Genomic DNA, 12,449 nt, shown 5'->3' on the forward strand with positions numbered 1-12,449 from the left:
AAGAGGATGTCACCATACCATAGACTATGAAAACCTTTGCAATCACCCATCATGCCTCATGCTATCATGAACCATTGTACGCTTGCGCCTCGGCACCAACGCGTGTGGTTGTGGAATGAGGCACACCACACAACCTCAATTATAGTGGCATCATCTATGGCTAATAGATTCTTTTAGCATCTTCTAATATCTCAACTCATTTGGCAGGTAGCATGGAATATCTTTGGACCATCTGAACTAATACAGTAAGCACAAGTGGTGTAATGAGTATGGAAAATATATAATTACTAGAGCATGGGAATATATATAACAAGTAGGGTGAGCAGAGTTGCTTGGATCAACAACACGGTATGTGTGATTCTGAAAGTCTTAACTCATGAGCTATGAAGTAAGGGTTGCATGAAGAAATTCATATGCTCATGTAGTTAGGGTGCTACTAATGAAAGCAATAAGGCAAATGTTGGCTAAGGACTATAGATTAACAAGTCAAATGGAATTAACCTATCTAAACTAGCAGGACATCCGGTTGAGATATGGACGATCACCTGTGACATTTCAAAAATCATAGATAGGCTTCTTGTCCCAACTCTATAGATGACTAAATAATATTTGGGCCCAAACTAATCCAGTTCTAGCAATACTAGGACTAGAATCTTCTGATGCACAAGACAACTCTCAGTCTCATATTGTCAGATGTCTAATTTGCTTCAACATGAAATTTCACTTCATTAGTAAATTTCACTTCAAATTAGAGTTCAAACCATGAGAACTTCAAACATAAATTTTACTGCATATGCACCCGCCCCGATATTCTACTTCTGCACTGGAGCTAGTAGACACCGTAGTCAGACGCTTGGAGGGCAAAGACACTAAATTTTCACCAAGTAGAAGCCAAAAGTGGAACACCGAGAGTCAGGGTAGACAAGTCAGTGTCAGAATAGACGGTGATAGACGACACACCGCCACTGCTGAGGTGAAGCCTGACGTCTAGGGTGCCCTTCACATAATACAATATGGTAATGGGCAGTAAACACTAGATCATCAAAAAATTTTTTTGGCAAAGCTCTGCATCACTGCATGCCAAAAGAAAAACTCTTGGAGCAGAATTGACCAACACATGATGATAAACAAAACATTAGGCATATACAAGGTATACAAATTAAATTGTATGAACATATTAATGTAGCTGAAATATAATTATAACAAATATAACAAAACATTAGTACGTATAAAGCAAATATTTTGGCTTTTGAATATTTAAGCATATTCAATAACATAAATATATTGTTGCGGACACAACGGATTATTATGGCTCCTTGGCACAACATGATTAGGATATTGAAATACATAATAAAAAGCCGAGGGTTATGCCAAAAACATGATTTAAAATGTATAATCATTTATATTTGGAGAAACATATCATCGCACATGTATTAACAGTATATATAGAGGTGAGCTCAGGAGCCGTTAGAATATAGCTATTGGAATATAGTGAATAGCAACATTCCCTTTTGAAGCCGTTGGAAAAATAGAGTTGATTCAAATATAAATAGTCATTAGAATATTGACGTTCAAGAAATATAGCATTAAATTGGTAACACGGCTTAAATATAAACTGTTGGCTTGCTAGTTATAAGTTATTAATAAAAATATAGGTAATAAAATTAATAGGCAAACACGAGGAATGGATCATAGTGCGTAGAGAAGGACGTTGAAATAAATTTAGATGGAGCCAACTTGGGGTAAGGTGATGCATCCCGTAACCAAAGGCCAAGGAAGGCTCAATTCGTCTATGAAACCCTAATTTGGCTGCCGTGAACTCATAGCCCACGCGAACTGCCCTCTGGAGTTTGAAGTTTGCTTAGCACCATGTCACTCTCCATAAATTTAGCCTTTAGCCGAGGTGAAAGAGCCTAATAAAGGAGTAATGCTGAGAGAGGTAGAGGTAGAAGACGAAGATGACTTGATGATAATAGTCAAGTCGTGAAGAGAGATAAGGGTACAATGCACCCAAAAATAAATAAATAAAAAAAGATACTAAATAATGGAAGTGACAAACATTATGTGATGTGCAAAGGGATTAGAAAATGGATGCTAATCAGTCTATTAATAAGCAATATCGATCTTCTCTGGTTCCTGTGATATGAATTCCTGCATTCGAAACACATCTTTCCTTCTATTCTATGTTTTTCTAATCATGTGTTCTACTACTACACTCTCTTTCCATTCATGGGCCCTGTTCGCTTGAACTTATTAGTCCTACTTATCAGTCATGGTATAGTATTTTTCTCTCACAACAAAACAGTATCAGCCAGCTTATCAACCGCAGAAACCATCAGCCGAACACCCCCATGAATTTTCCCCTTTTCTCTGTAATCTATTGATCTATTCCAAACAAGGCTTTAATAAACAGCTAGAATTCATTCTTTATGGCCGTCAAAGATTTTGGTACAGATTCCTCGCTCTCACAATGGGCTGGCTCACTTGGATATTATATTATATCCATTTTGGAATATTTTCTCGAACGGGCCCTAAATCAAATTCACCTTCCTGCATGGGACTTCAATTTCGTGCAGATAGGGCTCCATTAACTGAGCATTTGAGCCTGTCCTATCAATACCAGCTCTAAGGCCCATCATACCCATGGACCCAACCAGCCTAGCGCTTCAACTAGGCCGAGACCATTGATGGGCTTAAAGGGCCTCTCTCCTCGACGAGATCAGCACGCCATCGCTTCAGAGTTCGGTGTTCCGCTCCTCTCGTCTTCTCTCGCTACCGCGGCTCGCGCGACCACGCGACAGAGCCCATGGCTGGCCGCCGCCGCAGCAGCCGAGGAGCACGTCGGGCGCCGGCCCCATCGACAGAGGAACCCGCACTGCAGGATCCCGCCGATCTCAGGTCCGTACAACCCTCCATTTCCCAAACCCTCGACGCATTATTTGTCTCTGTCTTTTGGTTGGATGGATATGAAGTCGAATCGGAGCAAATGGAGAACCCATGCATGTCACGTGTATCAGGTAATGGACTCTTATTCATGGCCTCCTGTTGCTGTGATCCGCTGCTAGTTGGGTTTTTGAGGAGCATCCCCGATTCATCATGTCATTCAGTTTTCAGATAAGCATTATTCAGTAATGTATTGATTCAAGCAAACAGTCCTCCCCGATCCATCTCGGTCTAGTAACGGAATGCAAATGTTAAACCTCTGATTTTTTTTAGATAATGGTTTTTTTCCGGAAAGATTTAAAATAAATTTTCGAAAGATAGATAATGGTTAAACCTCTAATACAATCGCAAGTTGCTTATGCAGTTGTCTCTTATGGTACTTTGGGATCTACCCAATAGTTGGGGAAGATCGATAAGTTTTTGTAATATATAAGTAAATAGTGATCGGGCTATGTTCTGATCCCTACACTTCATGTGTTATGAGAGCATTTTATATTCTGTTGTCTATGAGGCTAATTCAAAGAACCCTTTGTTGAGATTCAGAAAATATTACTAAATTTGCCATGCTACTCAAAAATATAATACATCCTGCTGCATATACCATCAACCTGTATGTGGTTTACTCAAATGAAAGTATCTATGAAGCTAATTCAAAGAACCCTTTGTTGATATGTAGATATCATCAACGCTGGTTTCTAGTTCAACAGAATGGAAGGAAATCATTGTTTTCCCTTAGTGTATTGAAAGATCTTGTTGCATTTCTAACAGTTTATCCTAGCGCTCTTTGCTTTCTTGCCACCCAATCTAAGAAGAATGATAAACCTTGGACTGTGGTCGAGCTTGGCCAGGCAGTGTCTAGTAGAAATTGGAGGCCCATTGTGTACTCTGATGCTTATCCCTATGGCATTCCCAGTCGACCAGATAACCTGTAAGTGCAATCAAGCTCTAATGTGGGTTTTGGTGATAATGACTACACAATTAGGGAACTAATGAGATTTATCGAGATGACAAGCAGGTTAAATGAAAAGGAGGATAACATACATGATGGTGGAGCCCCCAACTACCAAAGGATGCTGTATCCGACTCAAAGGCGTTTATAATTCATTTTTATTTTGAAATTAAGTTTAGGAAAAGCCGTACTACAAAGGGAATGCAATACATCTTAAACGTGCAACTAAGTGCTAATTCTTCCACCAAATATCCTCAAATACTTTGCCATGACAGCATGCCTTTTATCTCCAGATTCCGGGCTGTCAGGGCACTGCCGCTCTGTGGGAGGCACTGCTACGCAAGGAGCGGCACTACCGCGACTTGTTTTCTGACCGTTGGAGAAGGGGGTATTTCCTTCACCCTCCTTCGTCCCCAATGGTAACCTTCGACCATTTGCACTAGACAGACCCCAGAGCAGCTCTCTTCCTCTCTCTCACTCCATTGGAGCACCTCAAGCTTCTCCTATTGATTTCCTTCCGATTCCTTGAGAGATTGAGCCTCCAAACTGACAAAGAAAGCTCTCCAACCTGTTCTTCATCGCCTAAAGCACTTGGTTCACGTTTAAGCCGGTGGATTACATTTGTTACTCTTGGAGTTTGCTCCTAGCCGGCTAGCGCGTCGCCCGTGGAGCTTGCCAACTTGTGTGGCAGCCCCGGGAGGTTTGTAATCACCCCAAGTAGCTAGTGAAATCACCCCTCATCTCAAGAGTTCATTCTCTTGACTTGAGAACGAGGATAGGGTTCCACAAAACCCAAGCCTTGGTGGCTTCCTCAACAACGTGGACTTAGGCAAGCCTTAGTGGTGAGCTGAACCACAGGATAAATCGATGTTTCACTTGTGTTCTTTTGTTTTGCATTGTTATATTTGTGTTTGTGGTGATTTTAGGGTTTGATCTCGATCTACTTGCTCGTGGACTTCTGACTTGAATCAAATGGTGGAATGGGGTCTATACTACCTCAGGAACATCTGTAATTAGCTCGATCTAATTTTCATTGGACAGATTTTGATCTATCCTCTCGGGTGTCACCAGAGCAGCACTGTCACTCAGAGAGTAGCAATGTTGCTTAGGTAGCAGTGCCGCTCCCAGAGCATCAATGTTGGACCTTGTTTTAACATTTGTTTGCGCTAAAATTCTATAGGCCTATTCACCCTCCTCTAGTCCAGTTAGCGATCCTACAAGTGGTATCAGAGTCGGTTACCTTGGATACGCTTCACTACATGAGGTATGGCCACCGTTGAGGGAGAAGGCAGCAGGATTCGACCGTAGCAGATTGATCCAAGAGATGTGGACCTGCACGACATCGACAGCAGCGCCACGACAGCAAGCAATTCCACTCTTCCCGCCGGCAACGTGTCTCCTAGTGAAAAGGCTAGGAGAAAGGAAGAAAGAAGAACAAGAAGAGAAGAAAGAGAAAGAAAGAAAGAAGAAGCCAAAAGCTGAAAGGTAGCTGAAAAACTCCAAAGAAAGGAGATAAGAAGGCTAAAAAGAGAATTGAAGAAGATGGAAGAGGAGTTGAAGGCGGCAAGCAAAGAGAAAGCTCCCCAAGTAGAAGATGAATCAAGTAGCACCGAAGATGGAGATGATGACTTGTCTTACCAAGTCTCTAAGGTCGAGAAGAAGGATGACAAGAAGAAGGGCAGTGACAACAAATATGGAGCTGTATCCTTTAACTATACATCTATGCATATTTCTAACAATGATCATAGACCTCTCATCAATGTTTCCATTGGCAAGTTGCCTCATTTTGATGGGACCAACTTTGCCAAGTGGAAGCACTTGATGAAGACTTATCTTGTAGGTCTCCATCCGGGCATTTGGGAGCTTGTTCATGATGGGTTTGAGCCACCGGTTGATCCACAAAACCCAACACCAACAAAAGTTCGCAACATTCATCTCAATGCTCAAGCCACCACCATGTTGCTAAGTGCCTTGAATGGTGATGAATACAATAGGATGATGGGAGTTGAGGTAGCCAAGCAAATTTGGGAAACTTTGCACATAGCTCATGAAGGGGTTGATAAAGTGAGAAAAACAAGAATTGAGTTGTTGATGGCTAAGCTCAACCAGTTTGTGATATTGGATGGAGAAGGGCCACAAGAAATGTTTGATAGGTTAATGGTGATTGTTGGAAAGATTAGAGGCTATGGTGGAGATGAGCTTGATGATCACAAGGTTGTCAAAATCATGTTAGAAGCTTATTCACCTAGAAATGAGATCGTTGTGACACTAACTAGAGACAAGAAGAAGTTTGAGCACTTCACACCAAATGATGTGCTTGGAAGGATCGTGACCTTTGACATGCAAAGAGAGGAAGCACTTGAGAGAAGGAAGCTTGGTGAGTTGCAAACAAGGTTAGATGGCATGAAGATCAAAGATGTTGCTCTAAAGGCTAACAAATCAACTAAGCAACCCTCTACTAGCAAGCCCAAGTCCAACAAGGAGACATCAACTAGCAAGAGCAAGGCACCCAAGAAGGTTAGGGGAGAAGTAGAGACTACATCATCATGTGAAGATGAAAGTGATAATGACCAATATGAGCAAATTGAAGATGTTGCTCTCTTTATGAAGATGTTTCAAAAGGGTCTCAAGAAGCAAGGCTACAAATTTGTGAAGAGAAGGTTCCCAAATAAGAAGAAGAGAACTTGCAACAATTGTGGAAGCACCAATCATTTCATTGCCGAATGCCCAAATGAGAAGAAAAATGACAAGTACTACAAGGGCAAGATAGAGGACAAGGGTGACCGCAAGAGAAGCAAAAAGTATATGGGAGAGGCTCACATTGGACATGAGTGAGATTCAACCAAAGAAAGCTCAAGTGAGGATGATGAGATGGTTGCAACTGTGGCTATTCAAAAGCCATCATCCACACCAAAGCTCTTCAACAACATGTCCGATGATGACTACTACTCCCCTCACATTTGTCACATGGCAAAGGGTGAGAAGGTAAAATCCAAATCCAATCCCAAACCTTCTCCCCTAGTGACATCTCTAGTAGTGATAGTGACCACTCTAGTGATGAGGAAGCTAGTGATGAAGAAATTGATAATATAACTAAAAATTTGGATAGCAAGACCAAATTATTCATCATTAAGCTAATGGAAGAATTAGAGAGCACTCAAGCCGAGCTAGCATCTAGAGAGAAAACTCTTATCAAACAAGAAGATCTCTATATTGCTAGCAAGAAAACTCTTGCTTTGGAGAGAAGTGAGGTGGACAACTTGCGCAAGGCATTAGCCAAAGAGTAAGAAGCCCATGCTATCACAAAGAAAGCAAATATTGACCTCAAGCAAAAGTATTGTGACTTAGATGGAAAGCACAAAGAACTTGAGGAACAATATAGCATTCTTTGGGATAGCAACTCACATCCTCCCAAAGCAAATGATGCCTCTACTCCCTCCACTAGCCAAGGTTGAGGAAAATGTTATAACCTTGATTTGAATGTTTATTCCACTAACCTTGCTAATATGGAAGCTATGAGAAAAGAAATTGCTAGGCTCAATGAGATCATAACCAAAGGGTACATGGATGGCAAGACACAAGTTGGTGGCAAGAAAGTGGAGAAACCAAAAGGGCCACAATATAAGAATGGATGGCATCCATCTATCAAGGATGGGCTCGGACAAACCAATGGTAGTAAGACCAATGTGAGAAAACTGGTAAATGGTGTTGTTGAGTGTGTGAGGTTTGAGAGAAAGGAGCAGATTGGTACAGTTTAGCCTGCACAGCCCGCGACAGTGCTGGCCTCCAGAGCAGCAATGCCGTGCCGCGCCCCATGAAAGGGAAGGCTACCAATTTGTCTCTGGATCAAACCAAGCCTAGCAAGAAGGTGATGCCCAGGCAAAAGCAGGTTTCCCAGAAGCCAAAGGAATCAATGTGGGTGACCAAAAACAAGTATGCATATCAACCCAAGGCCCATGCACCTCAACAAAAGCTTATCCTCTTGCTTTGTGCTAAAGAACAACAACCGTGGTGAAGTTGTTGCTAAGTATGTTGGCAAGGAGACCAACATTTATGTGAACACTTCCATATGGGTTCCTAAGATACTTGTGGCTAACATGCAAGGCCCCAAGTCTAATTGGGGACCTAAATCAAGGAACTAAATCTATTTTATAGGCATACTCCTCCGGTGGATCAAGTTCGGTGCTTGATAATGGATGTACAAATCATATGACCGGAGAAAGGAGTATGTTTTCATCATATTCCTCGATGCCGCACTCAAATGAAAATATTGTCTTTGGAGACAATTCAAAGGGGGATGTGATTGGTCTTGGTAAAGTTGCTATAACCCTTGATCATTCAATTACAAATGTTTTACATGTTAATTCATAAGGATACAATTTGTTGTCCGTTTCTTAAGGCTTATTTGGTGGAGTTGGTTGGATAGCATAACTTTGTAAAAAGAGCATTACTACTATGAGTCCTTACTTTCAATCTTTTAGTCAATATTTTAGCATCCAATTTAGTGAAGCTTATCATAGCTAGATTTGCACCTAGTCTATTGCAATCACTTGATTTATAAGCATCATAATAGTAACCATATCCGGTTTATCATATAATCATCATAACCATCCTGTTCCATCCAGTGTTACTACGATAGAAGGAAGTCTAGTCAAGTTCTCACTATCCAGGAGAGACGGCGATTCGAATCAATTTCAACTAGCTGGGGATTTATTCCTAACACAAACCCAGGTCTACCAGCCATGGTAGCCTTAGGTCACCTTTGGTACAACTTAAGACTCATTTCGTGGGTTCGATCAGCGCCACACCCTTAGGGACTGAAGGTAGCCAGGTCGCTCAAGCCAAGCCTGCCCACGGTCCTAGACCAGGTCGCTCAGGTCATGCTTGCCCACGGTCTATTGATCCACTTCCTGCACATCATTACTACCTCCAGTGTGCACACTTTTACAGAACGACTCCTGGCCTGAGTTGAGCTACCTCGGCTTCACGGTCGGAACAACTTATCCAGCCAGCTAAGTAAGAGGCATGTGTTCAACATGACCGGAGACCAACAATGATGCGGTCCTTAACCGACATAGGCGGAAAGAAACCTGCACATAAGACCTACATGTCTTACTGCTCTCAAACACCAAGTCTTGCTCGATCTCGATTTATCCATGATCACATGGTTATTTTCCACGATAGCAAATATAGCCAACCATGACCAGGTATCCACCTATATCTCATAGGTGACAGAAAATCACCAGACTTCTACCGGTCTAAGCATGGCTAAGCATAGATCAACCTACTCATCTAGTAAGGGTATAGGTATTCATATAGTGGACAAGGTAGGGTGGAATGCACCAACGGTTTCATCCAACTCGTATTACCTAATGCATCATACAAAAGTTATACTCATGTGCATTTATAAAGAGAGGGTAGGAGACTTAGAATGCTCTGGGGCTTGCATGGGATCTGACACAAAGTCAGTGTTTGTTAGATGACACTCGCTCGATGAGTATCTCCCATCTTGGCACTTGCTTAGTCCTTCCGTCTTCTGGATGGATTCGCCAAACTCCATCTTCAGGTTTTGCTCCAACATCACGTCCTTCATGTGGTGCATCTATCGTACCTAAATGAGATGCAAGATGCAAGTGCATGAATGCAGAGAATGACAACAAGAAATGCATCACATAAAAGCTTCCTAAACCGATCGCTCTACAAACATTGCCAAAAGCGGCTTCGTCGACCCCTATGTAAACCTACGCGAAACAACGTCGATTTGAATGATTTCACGTCGAATCCCAAATTCGACCTACGGGATGTACTAGCTAGCTATCCTTGTCCTCAGCCGCACATGTTTTATCGCCGTTCATAGAACATTTTATAACATTTTTGTTTCGACAAAATTCGATTAGAATACTAAACAACGTTATTTGACACGAAACGTAACATCTGTTTTCTTGTTTCATATAAATGTTTCAAATGCCGAACCTTGATTTATAATTCATGTTATACACATATGCACATAAATGTGATGCTCATGCGATGTTTTAACAAAGTAGTACAATGTAACACCGAGGGTGTTACAAATCTACCCCCTAAAACAAAATCTCGACCCGAGATTTCATGTGCCTAGTGTGGGAAAGAGATAGGGAATACATTTTTGCGCAGCAACTAACTATCAGAACCAGGAAGGAGGTGGGGGTAATGCTTTACTATGTAGCTCTCCTGTTCCCACGTGGCTTCATCTTCTGAATGATTCTGCCATTGTACCTTGTAGAATTTTATCACACTGTTCCTGGTTACTCTTTCTTTCTCATCCAAGACTTTAACAGGATGCTCCACATAAGACAGATCCGGTCGGAGTGGAAGTCCTTCAATTTCCATAGCTTCTTCAGGAACCTGCAGACATTTCTTCAATTGTGAGACATGAAACACATTATGTACCATCGATAGGATTGCAGGAAGCTAGAGACGATAAGCAACGGGGCCACATGGCTGCAACACCTTGTATGGACCCACATACCGAGGGGCTAGCTTGCCATGGACACCAAACTGGCGCACCCCTCTTATAGGAGATACTTTGAGATACACATAATCCCCAGCTGCAAACTCCAAAGGCCTTCTTCGCTTGTCTACGTAAGCCTTTTGTCGACTCTGAGCTGCCTTCAAGTGGCCATGAATAATACTTACTTTCTCTCGAGCCTCTTTTATGAAATCAGGCCTGAAGTACCCACGATCTTCTACTTCAACCCAGTTCAGTGGCGTTCTACACTTCTGCCCATATAAAGCTTCAATTGGTGCCATACGGATGCTCTCCTGGTAGCTGTTATTATATAAAAATTCAGCTAACTTTAAACACTTATCCCATTTCTCAGGAAAAGAAATGATACAAGCCCTCAACATATCCTCGAGCACCTGGTTCACCCTTTCAGTTTGACCATCAGTTTGTGGGTGGTATGCTGAGCTTCTAAGAAGGTGAGTACCCAGACAGTTCTATAGTTGCTCCCAGAAGCGAGAGACAAAGACTGACCCTCTATCGAAAACGATAGTAAGGGGAACCCCATGTAGGGTCATAATCTGATCGAAATATATCTTAGCATACTTCTTAGCAGTATATCTAGTGTCTATCGGGATAAAGTGAGCAGACTTGGTGAGACGGTCCACAATGACCTAGATAGAATCGTAGCCTATGGATGTGTGGGGTAAACCCACAATGAAATCCATGGAAATATCCTCCTATTTCCAAATAGGAATGGGCAAGGGCTACAGATATCTAGGAGCACGCATATGATCTACCTTGACTCATACTGGGTGATATCTTGCTTCATGTAGGACCACCAGTACAATCGGTGCAGATCCTGGTACATCTTGTTGCTGCCAGGATGGATAGACAGTTTTGAATGATGGGCTTCATTCAAAATCTTCCTTTTTAGCTCCTCATTGGATGGGACCACCAGTCTATCCTTATATCTCACCACTCCATGTTCATCCACACTGAAGGGAGGGCCACGCCCTTCGGCCATCAATTTTCTGATATGGGGAATTTCTTTAGGGTCTTCCTTTTGCTCTCGGATAATTTGCTCCAGCAACTCCGAGGTCAATGCAATATGAGCTAGCACCTCTGTGTGGTTGAGAGACAAAGGTATTTCCTCAACCTGATGTGACTTACGACTCAAAGCATCTGCTACGATATTGGCCTTTCCTGGGTGATAATGGACTTCTAAATTATAATCCTTTATCAACTCTAACCATCTCCTTTGCCTCATGTTTAGCTCAGACTGAGTGAAAATATATTTGAGGCTCTTGTGGTCTATAAAGATATGCACTTTGTTGCCTAATAGATAATGCCTCCAAATCTTCAGAGCGTGGACAACAACAGCCAGCTCTAAGTCATGAGTGGGGTAGTTCACCTCGTGCTTCTTTAGTTGACGCGAAGCATAAGCTATCACATGCTCATCTTGCATAAGCACACACCCCAACCCCATCTTCGAGGCATCACAGTATACATCAAAGGGCCTATCAATATCTGGTTGGGCCAACACATGAGCAGTGGTTAGAAAAGTCTTCAGAGATTGAAAAGCTTCTTCACAAGCTAGGCTCCAATCAAACTTAACTTCTTTCTAGAGCAGCTTGGTCATGGTCTGGGCTATCTTGGAGAAATCAGGAATGAAATACCGATAGTATCTAGCTAGACCAAGGAACTGACGGATCTGGTGCATAGACTTAGGAGACTTCTAATCCAATACATCTTGCACCTTGCTAGGATCTACAGAAACGCCTTCAGGTGTCAACACATGCCCCAAAAACTACACTCGATCTAACCAAAACTCGCACTTGCTGAATTTAGCATACAACTTGTGCTCCCTTAGTCGAGTCAGTACTATTTGGAGGTGTCGAGCATGCTCTTCATCATTCTTGGAATAGATCAGGATGTCATCAATGAAAACCACCACAAACTTATCCAGCTCTGGCATGAAAACTAAATTCATCAGGTACATGAAGAAGGCAGGAGCATTGGTGAGACCAAAAGACATCGCTAGGTACTCATACAACCCATACCTAGTAGAGAAAG

General features: G+C 42.2%; 1 protein-coding gene across 1 annotated transcript; it reads right to left on the reverse strand.

Moving 5' to 3' along the window:
* Positions 1-10,048: 10,048 nt before the first annotated feature.
* LOC136523277 (uncharacterized) lies at positions 10,049-11,400 on the reverse strand. The gene is made up of 3 exons (XM_066517012.1): positions 11,174-11,400; positions 10,568-10,700; positions 10,049-10,276 (listed from the first exon to the last, which is right to left on the reverse strand). Exons 1-3 carry the CDS (start codon positions 11,398-11,400, stop codon positions 10,049-10,051), a joined length of 588 nt encoding a protein of 195 aa, XP_066373109.1.
* Between the last annotated feature and the right edge of the window lie 1,049 nt (positions 11,401-12,449).

The sequence above is a fragment of the Miscanthus floridulus genome, chromosome 18 (genome assembly GCF_019320115.1).
Source record: "Miscanthus floridulus cultivar M001 chromosome 18, ASM1932011v1, whole genome shotgun sequence".
In the NCBI taxonomy this organism is placed as follows: Eukaryota; Viridiplantae; Streptophyta; class Magnoliopsida; order Poales; family Poaceae; genus Miscanthus; species Miscanthus floridulus.